This window comes from Eschscholzia californica, unplaced genomic scaffold (genome assembly GCF_041429995.1).
Source record: "Eschscholzia californica isolate CP2 unplaced genomic scaffold, dmEscCali1.0.p SCAF_1, whole genome shotgun sequence".
Classification (NCBI taxonomy): Eukaryota; Viridiplantae; Streptophyta; class Magnoliopsida; order Ranunculales; family Papaveraceae; genus Eschscholzia; species Eschscholzia californica.
The window spans coordinates 45,410,952-45,425,518 of NW_028238198.1; the positions used below are offsets into that span (position 1 = coordinate 45,410,952).

Consider the following 14,567-nt stretch of genomic DNA (forward strand, 5'->3'; position numbering starts at 1 on the left):
TTAGTTTGATTTTTTCAGGACTTAGATCGATATATTCTTAATAGTTCGTTCTGAAGTCAACTTCATAAAGTCGCTGAGCTAAATCTGAGCTGACTACATAAACATAACTCGCCACCAGGTTGAATCGGAATCGTCTAGTAAAAGTACAACTCGACGACAGCTAGACAGAATCAAAGTCGACTATTATAACCACAACTTGCAAACTACATCACATCAAGTTCAACAAAAAATAATCGACCATCTGATTGGGATTCCACTAACCAACCTTTCCACTTGACCCATCGGGCACATAATTCGATTCTAAAACTTGAAATTAGATGTGGTGCTAATAATAATGTCTAAACATAATGAACAAGAAGAAAAAATAACTCCAAGTACATCACCTCAAGTGGGAAGTAGGGATACATTCGTCATTTTGAAAAAGAAAAGGGCAGAGAAAAGACCAAGTCCCCATGACTGGGAGTACGTCTTATGTTTTTTTTGTTTATTTCTTCCCACGTGTCAATGTTCGATACGGCAGGCAGCACGATAATTTGTATAGGGGGCCTCGGATTCCCACTTTAAGCAATACCTTAAAACGGTAAAACCACTAAGCGGTTTTCAACTTTACCTTAAAAAACCAGAGTGGTTTTATCACTTTCTCTTTCTCTAAAAAAATACCACTAATTAGCTTTCCTAATAAAGGAGGTTATCTAAAGAGAAAGTCATTAAAAAAGAGTCTCTGATCAAATAGTCGTCTCTCTCTTGAAGAAGAAACTTGCCAAAAACTGAGAGGTTCAATCTCTTTCTCTCTCTTGAATTTGCCATTGTTTTGAATCCATTTTTAGACTATCTTTTGTTTGTTGTTGTTTAAAGTTCTTGTCTTTTTTAGTACTATATTTACTAGATCTTAATCAATTGGAGTTCTCTTTTCTGTTTTTTTGGTTTGGTAGGTTTGGAAATTTTACATCTCTTAATTTGATTGTACATCTATAAAGAAGATAAGTAAAGATAGAAAAGAGTGAGACAAACCCTAGAATTTGAATATGGGGAGAGGAAAGATAGTGATTCGGAGGATCGACAATACGACGAGTAGACAAGTTACGTTTTCAAAGCGAAGGAATGGGTTGTTAAAGAAGGCTAAAGAATTGGCGATCCTTTGCGATGCTGAAGTGGGTTTAATGATCTTTTCTAGCACTGGAAAGCTCTACGATTTTGCCAGTAACAGGTCCGATCAAACTTTGTGAGATCCCTTTCTTTCTCGCTCTTTCGCACTTGTTTTCTTAGCTTCTACGATTAATTAGTATTTACACATAAAGCATATAACTTATTTGAATCACCATCTTTTTGCCAAAAGTAAGGTTGACCACTAGGCCTAATGAGGAAAAAAACCTAATTTATGCATATAAATTACCACAAAATGCTTAGATTTAGTGTCATCTCTCCGATTCGATCAAGGAAGAATAAGGCGAAAATTTGAGCTTGTTTGGTCGATTTGAGGTTGAATGTCTAATGTTAGGTGTTGTAGTATTTCCTTGACTTTTTTTATGACACACCATGTTAATCTATGTGACATAATCGTCCGGTTAGCTGATGATTATCTTCCGTAGTTCTTGTTTTGAGACGTGAACACGAAAAAGAATGATTAGTAAGGTCTGATTTTATGTATGTTCAAGAAAGGAATGACAAGAAGAGTGCATTATCAGAATAGAAGTACATATTGCAGCTGCAAAATATTAGGTTTCTTCTTTGAGGGGAACAAATAAACATTGTATCATAATTTACTAATCTTTGTTCCATTTTCTCTTCCCTAGCTTAAGTTTTGATATTAGGGATAGCATAGATGTACAATCATAAACCTACTTAAAATTCAATAGAAGCCCTAAAAATGAAAACATGGTGAGTGCAAAGAAAGCTATTATGCCTAGCTATTACTAATTACTAATGAAAGTACTTAGGTATTGTTCTTATGAAGTTTCTTAATAAGCCTTTTCCTTGATTCCATCTTATAACATTGTCTGAAAGTCTGTCATATTCAAGCTTTAAGTAGAATAAATTAGAAAGACGAGTTGTTAATGAAACGGGTCTAATACTTCTTGCAAAATTCTACAAGATTAAGTTTAATGATGATATTCGTTTAACTACCTTAGATGTCTTCTTGAAACTTAGTTGCTAATTAAGAATTTAGGCTTCTTTATTAAGTATTGTCTAAAGTGATGATGATGATGAGGAAGATATGAAAGTTGGAGTGTGAGATTGCAATAAGACTTTGCTATATTAATTATAGAAAGTCGAACACGAGGAATTCTTTTCGCATTAAAAAGTTGTCTCGATTCTATCCGAACAGGAAGAGCAGCTAGCACTTCAGGTGTTTTTACCTATCGAAGAGTATTAATAGATTTTGGTTTGTTAAAATGTATGATACCTTAATTTTATTAAAACACCTAGGGTTTCTTAATTATCACTATATCTTTGGTCTTCCTAAGATATGCACGAAGACGAACATGCAAGGCTTCTTGATAAATATTCACTCGGTTAGCTCAATAAGAAGGTGAGTCGGTGAAGATTCTCAGATAGGCTGATATGTGCATCAACTCATCCTCCACTTAGAGTCCTCAAAGAACTATCTCGAATGCCACATTTGCAAGTAAGTCGTTGATGTTCAGCAGCTTCCAATGCTTTCGCAAGAACATTTGGTGCATGTTAGGGCTATAGCGCATGATTGAACTCTTTCACGGATGAAGTGACCGTCAATTTCGATATACTGGGTAAAATCATGAAAGACAAGATTTTTGGCTGGAGAGCTGTTTGATTATCTTAATGGACTGTGACCTCACAGACAAGTAGAACAACTAACCCAATTGGAATCAGCGTAATCACGAAGCTGAGTAAAGCTCAAAGAAGATAAAGTAGTGTCATTGAAGATAACAAAGGACTGGGTAGGTGACTTGTAAATGGACATTTGTAGGAGCTTGCTAAAGTTGACTTCAAAATTTTCAAGTTGACTGTTACTTAGATGAAGCAATCAGCAATGAGTTCACAAAATTGGGATGGGTCCTCTTATAAAGTACCACCAGAAGGCGTCACTATATTGCAAGATTTAAGTTTTGGTTGAGGAAAATGTTAGAACTAAAAGTCGCGGAAGCTATCGAACCTATTCTAGAAATTGATCCGATTATGAAGATTAATCGAAAAGCTAAGCCAAAATCAAATATGCGAACAGAATTTAACGAGGTTCGGCTTTAAAGCCTACGTCCTCGGGCGAACAAGAAATCTTTATTGAAGGATAGATGAAGACGACTAACACAACCCGCAAGTTCGTCCCAAGATGGTACCGTATAGTAATAACCTTCTATACTAAATCTTCGACGACCGAGAAATTTAACACCGCTCAAAACTATGAAAAATTTCTCTCACTCTTGCTCTCTCTCTCTAGCTCTCTAAAGAAGAGTTGTTGTTGAGTAGTTGTGTTGGTGTGTTGTTGATGTTGATCAACCCCCTCTTTATATTATTATGAGGCGGTGGGAATTGAACCAAAATTGGAAACCAATTTGGTATGCATCCACCGACCTCAATTTTGGAAAGCTTAGCTTGGCGGTTTCTATCCAATTTAGAAACCAAATTGAATAGCTTTTAGAAACCAAAACCGCCTCTCACCTCTTCACCAAACCGCCTCTCACAATTCTCCACCTCGTACACAATTTGATATACTTCAAATTTTGGACGAACACCAGGATACTCCTTGTAAGATATATCTGCTTCTTGTAACTTCATCTGACTGCACCATATGACCATGGCTGCCTACGTACCCTTTTACAGGATCAAGCCTACCGTAGTTCTACCAACCCTTCACATAAAGATTACCTTGTCGCCATTACGCCCTTTCGGGCAACTTAACACGAGCCGATTTGCAGCAATTCCAGACAATGCTGAAACTTGCTACACGTCACCACTTTAGTCAACATGTCCGCGGGATTCTCATCTGTGTGTACCTTCATGAGAGAAACATCACCTTCCTCTATGACATCTCGTACAAAGTGATACCTGACATCGATATGCTTAGTGCGAGCATGGTGAACCTGATTCTTCGCCAAGTGGATCGCACTTTGACTATCACACCATACATCCACGCACTCTTGCTTAATCCTTAGATCATCCAGAAGACCCCACAACCACAATGCTTCCTTCACACCCTCGGCCATAGCCATATACTCGGCCTCCGTAGTAGATAACGCAACTGTAGATTGTAACATCGATCGCCAACTTACTGGAGCACCATGTACCTTAAATACATAACCAGTAGTAGATCGTCTTCTATCTAGATCGCCAGCATAATCCGAGTCAACATAACCGCTTACCTGACATGTGTCTCCACCAAAGCACAAACCCGTATCAACGGTACCCTTCAAGTACCTCAAGACCCACTTCACAGCTTCCCAATGTGTCTTCCCCGGGTTTGCCATAAACCTACTAACCACACTGACCGCCTGTGAAATGTCCGGACGAGTACACACCATAGCGTACATCAAACTGCCAACTGCACTAGCATACGGTATACGATCCATATGATCCTTCTCCACCGTAGTAGTGGGAGATTGTTTTCCCGAGAGCCTGAAGTGTGGTGCCAAAGGTGTTGACACCGCCTTCGCATTCTGCATCCCGAACCGAGAAACTACTCGTTCGATGTAACCTTTCTGATTCAAGTACAGTTTCTTACTTGACCGCTCTCTCTTAATCTCCATTCCCAGTATCTTCTTTGCAGCGCCAATGTCTTTCATCTCAAACTCTTGACTGAGTTGAGATTTCAACTTATCTATCTCCACCATGCTTCGAGAAGCAATAAGCATGTCATCCACATACAAAAGGAGATAAATAAAGTCACCTTCGCGAAGCTTCTTGATGTATACACAACAATCATAGTCACTTCTGTGAAAACCATGCTTTAGCATGAAAAAATCAAATCGTTTGTACCATTGGCGAGGGGATTGTTTCAATCCGTAAAGAGACTTCCTCAAATGACATACTTGATTTTCTTTGCCCTCAACCTTGTATCCCTCAGGTTGAGCCATATAAATTTCTTCTTCCAAATCTCCGTGCAAGAAGGCGGTTTTAACATCGAGTTGTTCCAGCTCAAGATCCCTGTGAGCAACAATACTCAATAGCACCCGAATAGAAGTATGTTTCACGACCGGTGAGAAAACCTCATTGTGGTCGACCCCTTCTTTCTGTGCATAACCCTTGGCCACTAGTCTTGCCTTATACCTTGTACCCTTGATCTCGGAAGAATCCTCTTTCTTCTTGTACACCCATTTACAACCAATAACAGACTTACCTTCGGGCAATGGGACAACCTCCCATGTCTTGTTCTTGTGAAGAGACTCCATCTCTTCTTGCATAGCAACCAACCAACTCTCTCTTTCCTCCGCGGTAATAGCTTGTTTGAAGGTGACCGGCTCGTCGTCTTCCACCGAGAGTGCATATTCAACCACATTTGCCTGCCCGTAATGCCTAAGAGGTTTGTCTGACCCTAACCTCTGTACCGGCTTATATAACCGTTTCGGCCTAGTGTGTACCGAAACATCCTGCTGTTGTTGTTGTAAAACTTGTGTACCTTCCCCTTGAACCTCCTCATGATCGGGTTCATCAATTTCCTCATCCTGAGTATTATCCTGATGCTCCACCTGATCATGATTCCTAGAAACCCGTTGGTCTTCGGCTTCTACTTCCACTACTTGAGCTTTAGTAGACCCAACATCACCACAACTAGGCACCGTAGCTTTCGCCATAGCTACAATAGATGACTCATCAAACACCACATCTCTGCTGATTACAAACTTCTTGTCTTCCGTACACCATAGCCGATAACCCTTGACTCCTGTAGCATATCCTAAGAAAATTGCCTTCTTTGCTCTATTGTCAAGTTTGTTACCTTTAACATGGTAATAGGCCGTACAACCGAAAACCTTAAGTCTCCCATAATCTGCATGTTCACCTGACCACACCTCGTAAGGTATGCCGCCATCTAAAGAAGAATGTGGAGACCTGTTCACAATATAACAAGCTGTAGCAACAGATTCTGCCCACCATTCTACGCCTAATCCCGAATTGGAGCGCATACATCTAGCCTTCTCAAGTAGTGTACGGTTCAATCTCTCTGCGACTCCATTCTGCTGAGGTGTGTTTACTACTGTCCAGTGCCTCACAATGCCTTCCTGATTACAAAACTCCTTGAATGCCCCATCCGTGTACTCGGTCCCATTATCCGACCTTAACGTCTTCAGCTTTCGACCAGTTTTGTTCTCAACCATTGCTTTCCACACCAGGAATGTTTTGAATACCTCATTCTTATGCTTCAGAAAATAAAGCCAGACAAATCTCGAATGATCATCAAAGAATGTAACAAAATACCTGGAACCACCCTTGGAAGGTAACTTTGCCGGTCCCCAGACATCGGTGTGTACGCAGTCTAACACCTCTTTGCTCCTGTGCTTGCTTGTAGAGAACGTCACTCGGTGTGCCTTCCCGAACACACAATGCTCACAAAACTCCATGCAAGGCTTCTTCATGTCCTTCAACAAGCCTTTCCCGCACATCAAAGATAGACCCTTTTCTGACATATGCCCAAGGCGCATATGCCAAAGCCTCGTACTAGCCGTTGGATCCCTTCCACTGATTCCTACTGCTACATCTCCCGTAATTGTTGTCCCCAAAAGTTTGTATAAATTACCGTAACGAGTACCTCTCATTACCACCAAAGAACCCTTAACGACTTTTATGGAGCCATTCTCTATAATTATCTTACAGCCGCTCCGCTCCAACACACCAAGGGAAATTAGATTTTTCCGCAAATCGGGTATGTGTCTTACGTCCGTCAATGTTCTCACCACTCCATCGTGCATCTTGATCCGTATTGTTCCGAGTCCCACAGTTTTACATATACTATCATCACCCAGTATAACTATATCACCATCTATACTCCTATAGGTAGTAAACCACTCCCTATTTGGGCACATATGGTGTGACGCCCCTGAATCAAGCATCCACTTATCGAAGATCTTCTCAGACACCTCTGTCACCGAGAAACATTCGTCCGCCTCTTCTGACACATATCCCGCCTCTTGCATCTCTTGTTTCTCCTTGTAGCCTTCGTTCTTTTGCTTCAACTTTCTCTTTGGACAAGCCGCTTTAAAGTGGCCAAGCTCACCACAACTAAAGCACGTTTTCTTGAAAGAGCCTCTAGATTTGGATCTAGATTTCCCGCCCTTTCCCTTTCCCCTTTCATTACTCCTCCCCCTCGTTACAAACAACCCTTGTGCTTGTTCCTTGTCTACTCCACCCGACGCCATACTGCTAGTAGCAACCTTACGAAGGTCATCCGCTAATAGCGAATTTCTCGTCTCTTCCATGGTTAGACTATCACCAACAAGCATCAAAGTTTGAACAAGGTTCTCATAGGATTTAGGTAATGAAAGTAACAATATGAGGGCTTGGTCCTCATCCTCAACCTTAACATCAATATCCTTCAAATCTGAGATAATCCTGTCAAACCTATTCACATATTCCTGAATAGAAGAACCCTCTTCCATTCTACATGTGAATAATTTGGATTTTAAGTAGACCCGATTCGTTAAAGTTTTCGTCATGAAACTACTTTCTAGCTTTAACCACACACCCGCTTCGAGATTTTAAGTAGACCTCTCAAGACACAACATAATGGTAGCCCGTGCTTCGAGATCTAACTCTTCCCAATCCTCATCTGACATATCTCCTGGTTTCTTTCCCGTCAACGTCTTGTGTAATTTCTGCGAGATTAACAGATTCTTCATCTGCATCTGCCAATAAGAAAAATCGTTTTTCCCATTGAACTTCTCTATCTCATATTTCCCTGCTTTGACCGTACCACTTCTCGATCCCATCTTCTTCTTCGTTCAATCTCAACAAGGCTCTGGTACCAATTGTTGTAACTAAAGGACACGGAAGCTATCGAACCTACCCAGAAATTGATCCGATTATGAAGATTAATCGAAAAGCTAAGTCAAAATCAAATATGCGAACAGAATTTAACGAGGTTCGGCTTTAAAGCCTACGTCCTCGGGCGAACAAGAAATCTTTATTGAAGGATAGATGAAGACGACTAACACAACCCGCAAGTTCGTCCCAAGATGGTACCGTATAGTAATAACCTTCTATACTAAATCTTCGACGACCGAGAAATTTAACACCGCTCAAAACTATGAAAAATTTCTCTCACTCTTGCTCTCTCGCTCTAGCTCTCTAAAGAAGAGTTGTTGTTGAGTAGTTGTGTTGGTGTGTTGTTGATGTTGATCAACCCCCTATTTATATTATTATGAGGCGGTGGGAATTGAACCAAAATTGGAAACCAATTTGGTATGCATCCACCGACCTCAATTTTGGAAAGCTTAGCTTGGCGGTTTCTATCCAATTTAGAAACCAAATTGAATAGCTTTTAGAAACCAAAACCGCCTCTCACCTCTTCACCAAACCGCCTCTCACAGAAAACCATATATCTCCATGTTTTTATATAATAGAAGAGTATTACAAATAATAGAAACATAGAGAGATAACATAAACATAGAACCAACCCTAATTCAAGTGCATCTAATCCGTTTATATCTTGGAGATATATATGAGAAGATTTCTCTTGATTTGTATGCCCCTTATTACCCTCCCGCTAATTGAACGGAGGATCAAAGCGAAAGTCCAATTTGAAAAATAAATCCATGAGAGGAAATTTGATGAGACGATTCTTCGACAAACTTTTCATTAAAGTAATCATGGAATTGGTTGATGAACAAACTTTATGTGGCGTAGAGTGGTAGAAATCTCTCACAACAAAAAAAAGAGTGGTAGAAACATTACGACAGTAACAACGAGCAAACATGGCATAATCTCACAAGATTCAGAGGTCATCTAAAAATAACACTAGATTCAAAAGCCATTTGCACTTAATGAGCTTAATGACATAGATTCAGAGGCCCATAGCAAAAACATGAGACGACTGACTTGTGAAAGATAAACCGAGCAAAAACACCAACAGGGAGACAACAACTTTGCACTCCAAATGACGACAAACAATGACAACCGCTATCAATCGACAACAAGTACTCCTTTTCATGGTATTGAAACAGAGAAGAAGGTAAATAAACTGAACTTTCTTATTGATGAAAATCAATCAAGTGAGTGAATGATACAAAGAGTTCAATATACCTAACTATAACTAACATATGAATATTAACTAACTCTCTTTTTCATTGGTGAATCAATATCCTTAACATTCCCCCGCAAGATTAACATGGGTGAAGCAATGTTAAGCTTGGACCGAAGAAGAGAAAATCTAGAGGAGGATAAAGGCTTGGTGGGAATGTCAGCTAGCTGATCATGAGTTGAAATGTGCATGACTTGAAGCTTCTTCTGCTTAACCAGGTCCCTGACAAAATGATAAGCTATCTCCACATGTTTCATTCGACTATGAAAAATGGGATTGGCAGTTAAGTAAGCGGCACCCAAAATAATAACACCAAAGAACAGGTCATTGACCCTCAGAAATGTGTAATTCTTCAAATAGAGATTGAATCCAAATTAGCTCAACTGTAGAAACAGCAATTGATTTGTACTCAGCCTCAGTACTTGATCGAGCAACTGTGTTTTGCTTCTTAGAACACCAGGCAACAAGGTTAGAACCATAAAAATCAGTAAACCCCCAGTAGATTTTCTATCATCAGGGCATCCAGCCCAATCAGCATCAGAATAGGCTTAAAGAGAGGGGTGTTGCTGATCAGAAAAACCATGAAGAGATAGAGAAGATCTGGTGATATGAAAGGGACAATCTATAGTGTGTTTGAGATACCTTGAAATTCTTTTTACTGCACACCAATGATCAGTAGTAGGTTGTTTAAGGAACTGACACACTTTGTTAACTAAAAAGGCTATATATGGCCTAGTATTAGTGACATACTGAAGTGCTCCAACTGTGCTTCTATAGAGTTGAGTTGTAACAACATCAAGTGGTTCACCAACTTCTTTCTTAAGAACCAATGTGGATGCCATAAGAGTGGAAACCTCTTTAGCTTCAATCATGTTGGTCTTAAGAAGTAGGTTGTGAATATATTGCTTTTGAGAGAAAGCCAAACCAGTAGAGATTGGACTAACCTCAATACCCAAAAAGAAACTTAAAGACCCAAGGTCTGTAATAGCAAATTCATGAGCCAAATCAGTAATTGTGGCTTGAAGCAAGTCTGAATTATCCCCTGTGATGATAATATCATCCACATAGATAAGAATATAGATCACTGAGGTAGAAGAGAACTTGAAGAAGAGAGAAATGTCAGTCTTGGAGGCAGTAAACTGTTGACTAAGAAGAAACTGGCTTAATCTTTCAAACCAGGCCCTAGGTGCTTGCTTAAGACCATAAAGGGATCTCTTGAGTTTACATACATGAGAAGGATTGTCCAAGTCCTCAAACCCTGGAGGTTGGCTCATATAAACCTCTTCTTTGAGAAATCCATTTAAGAATGCATTCTTAATGTCAAGCTGCCTGATAGACCAACATTTAGTAACAACCAAAGAAATAGTTATACGAATAGAAGCAGGCTTTATGACAGGACTAAATGTTTCCTCATAATCAATCCCCTTAACTTGATTAAAACCCCTGGCAACTAATCTGGCTATGTATCTAGCAATGCTACCATCAACATGATTCTTGATTCGAAAGACCCATTTACAACCAACAATATTCATCTGAGGAGTAGGAGAAGTAAGAATCCAAGTGCCATTATGTATGAGGGCATTAATCTCTTCAGACATAGCACTTCTCCACTTAGGATCCTTTGAGGCCTGAGAAAAGTAGTGGGAGTGGAATCAGAACAAAAGGGTGAAACTGATGTAGAATAGACTTTTGGTTTTCTAGTACCATCCTTTATTCTAGTAACCATGGGATGAAGAGAAGAAGATGGAGGAATAGAGGAAGATGGAGGAAGAGGTGGAGGAAGAGATATAGGTGGAGGAAGAGAGGATGAGGAAGGAAGAGATGAAGGTGGAGAAAGAGAAGAAGATGGAGGAAGAGATGAAGGTGGAGGAAGAGATGATGTGGGAGGAAGAGATGAAGATGGAGGAAGAGATGAAGGTGGAGGAAGAGATGATGTGGGAGGAAGAGATAATGGTGGAGGAACAAGAGGAAATGAAGTTGGAGATGAAACCTTTAAAGAAGAAGTGACAGAGGAAAAAGGAAAAGAACTTTCATCAAATGTCACATTAGTAGAGATCACAATTTTGTTGGTAAGAGGATTAAAGCACTTGTAACCTTTATGTTTAGGACTATAGCCCGGAAATATGTGAATAGAGGATCTATATTAAAACTTGTGTTGGCTAAATGGTCGAAGATAAGGATAACAACAACAACTAAAGACTTTAAGAAACTCACAGTTAGGCTTAACATGAAAAAGAGCTTCTAGAAGAGAAACTCCTTAAAGAACAGGAGTAGGTAGTCTATTTATCAAATAGATAGCAATATCAAAAGCAAAATCTTAGAAAGTTAAGGGTAAATTAGCATGAGCTAGAAGAGCTAGGCCAGTGTCAACAATATGCCTATGTTTTCTTGCAATCATACCATTTTGAGCATGTTCATGTGGACAAGTAATTATATGACCAATACCATTAGCTTCCAGATACTTTGAAACATTTCTAAACTCTCTACCCCAATCAGATTGAATAAACTTGATCTTGAGATTGATCTCTACATGAGCTTTGAACAAAAGAAAAGTAGAGAAAACATCTGATTTCTGAGTAATTGGGAAAATCCAAGTATATCTAGTGTAAGTGTCTAAAAAAGTTACATAATACTTGTAACCATTCAAAGAAGGATAAGGAGAAGGCCCCCATACATCAGAATGAACAATCTCCAAAGGGAAAGAAACATGAGAAATAGTAGACTTATGTGGTAAAGAGTGACTCTTGACCACTTGACATGAATTACAAATGTAACGAAGCATAGAGATAAGTTGCAGATTATTGGACTGAATAATATGTTTCAGAGTTCTGAAAGCTGGATGTCCCAATCTAGAGTGCCAATCTGCAGCCAATTCTGTAAAAAATGCTGAAGAATGAGAAGGCTTACTTGGTTGCTGAGATTGTGTCTTGGTTTGAAGAGAGAGTTGATAAACACCATCCTCACAAGGACCATGTAGAAGCTACTTATCAGTGTGAAGATCCTTGATGTTGAAAAAGTGAGGAAAGAATTGAAAATAGCAATTATTATATTTTGCAAACTTATGAACAGAAATAAGATGCTTAGTTAGATGAGGAACATGAAGAATATCATTCAAAATAAAAGAGTTAGCATTAGAGGAAGCATAAGTAGAGCCAGAGTGTAAAATGGGTAAACCCGAGGCATTACCTATTTTGACATGTCCTTTGCCTTTGAATTCAGATTGAGTGCTGAGATTGGACAAATCTGGAGTGACATGATGTGTAGCACCAGTATCAGGGTTCCAAGTTTTGGTTGATGATATTGGTGTATGATGAGTAGAAGAAGCAGCTAAGCTTGGAGTGAAATTAGTATATGTATTGTGTATTTCAGGGAAATAGGATTCCAACTCAGTAGTGGAATGTGGATCAGATGGATAATCAATAAAGGAGTAATTGTCTGAATCAATAGGATAATAAGAAGAATATCCATCAGACTGAATAGGATAAGAGATAGGTTCAGATTGATGCATAAAAGGTTCCTCAAACTCAGTAAGATATGAATGATGATCTTGAGAAGATGATGATTTTGGTGTAAAAGCCTGATTATTTTTGTTATAATAATAGAAAGCAGTATGACCAGACTTACCACAAGTTTGACAAATGACAGGAGAACTAGTAATAGAGGAAGAAGAGAAAGATCTACCTCTTGAGTAAGATCGACCATGAAATCAAGGATCAGATCTGCCTCTACCTCGATAATAAGGTATAGGACCTCTATGATAACCTCTGGATGGAACACCTTGAGTCAAATGAACAGAAGAGTTTGCTAGATTAAAAGAATGTTATTGCTGTAGTCGATTTTCCTCAATTAGAAGCAAACCAAGTAATTCATTAACAGTAGTAAATTTGTGTTTTTAGAGAGAAGGCAACCCTAAAAGAACCGAAATCAGATGATAAACCTCGAAGAATAATATCACACAAGTCATCATCATCAATGATTTTAGAAGCTTGCTTTAATTGTAAAGCAATGGATTTTGCTTTGTTGAAATAAATTTGAATACAATCTGAACCTTTCTTGAGATTTTGAAGATCATTTTTGAGATTAGATATACGCGCTTTGGAGTGAGATGAATAAGATCTCTCCAACTCCATCCATACTTCATGAGAAGTATTCAAATCAAGAACTTGACTGTGTGTTTCTTCTGTTAGAGAAGTTAATAGCGAGCTTAAGATCATTTGATCTTGTTTCTGCCACAAAAGAAAATTAGGATTAGGAATAGGTTGATCAGTAGTGAGTGATCTGATAAGTTTGATTGGACATGGAATTGTGCCATCAACAAAGCCAAGAACATCATAAGAACGAAGAAGAGGAAGAAATTGAGATTTCCAGAACAAGTAATTTGTTGATGACAACTTATTCGAGACATACTGATTTACTATATATGGAATAGGAAGATTGATGTGTGAAAATTGAGAGGAGGAAGAAGAAGAAGATGTAGCCATGGAAAAGTAGAATTATTTAGGTTTTCAATAGTAAATAAAAGAAAAGACTGCAGATTTGAACGAAAATGGAGCTAAAATTGAACTGAAAAACCAGAAGAAAGAAGAAGAATAGTTGCAGTTGAATGAAAATTCAAGTAAAGGAAGAAGAACTGATCAAACGATCATTGTGGTCGCTGGAATAGTTTGATGAAATTGAAACAATCAAAAGAAAAATTTAAGAAGAAAGAAGAAGAATGATTGATTTCATGGCTCTGGTACCATATTGAAACAGAGAAGAAGGTAAATAAACTGAACTTTCTTATTGATGAAAATCAATCAAGTGAGTGAATGATACAAAGAGTTCAATATAAATAGAAGTTCTAGACAGAGAGAGATGAGGTAGTTATAGTGAGAGAAAGTGAGCTGGTATCTTAACAAACTTTATAACCGACTTCTCAACTAACTATACTTAACTGTAACTAACTTATGAATATTAACTAACTCTCTTTCATTAGTGAATCAATATCCTTAACACATGGTATAAATCTTCCACCAAAACGGAAGTTACTTGAACAATCAACCAAACTCGTAATCAAATCGATATATGATTAGTCTTTCAACTTTCATGGCGAAGAATATCAAATTTTAATTTGGTAATCCAAAAACGATCAGAACACTAGAAAAAATAATTGACACTAACCTTAATGTAATTGAAATAAAAAAAACAAGAACAGAAAAAGAAAATTTAACTTTGATCCCGACAGACAATAATCATTGAATCAGCTACCACCGCCAGTTAAGCGGAAGCGAAATATGATCAAACTATACTCGTTAGAGTTTTCTAAGCTAAGATACTATGAATGATTTAGGTTTTGATTGAGGAAAACAATATACCTTCATGT

At 38.4% G+C, this 14,567-nt stretch overlaps 1 protein-coding gene across 2 annotated transcripts in view; it reads left to right on the top strand.

Moving 5' to 3' along the window:
- Positions 1-701: 701 nt before the first annotated feature.
- The window catches only part of LOC147567127 (MADS-box transcription factor 23-like), a 31,236-nt gene continuing 17,370 nt past the window's right edge, over positions 702-14,567 (top strand). Inside the window, exons 1-2 of one of the 2 annotated variants that reach the window (XM_086653749.1) lie at positions 702-774; positions 933-1,222. In XM_086653749.1, the coding sequence (XP_086509875.1) occupies positions 1,026-1,222 (197 nt within the window). In that variant the 5' untranslated portion in view covers positions 702-774; positions 933-1,025. The remainder of the gene's footprint in view (positions 775-932; positions 1,223-14,567) is intronic. The other variant, XM_086653750.1, reaches the window with a different exon arrangement.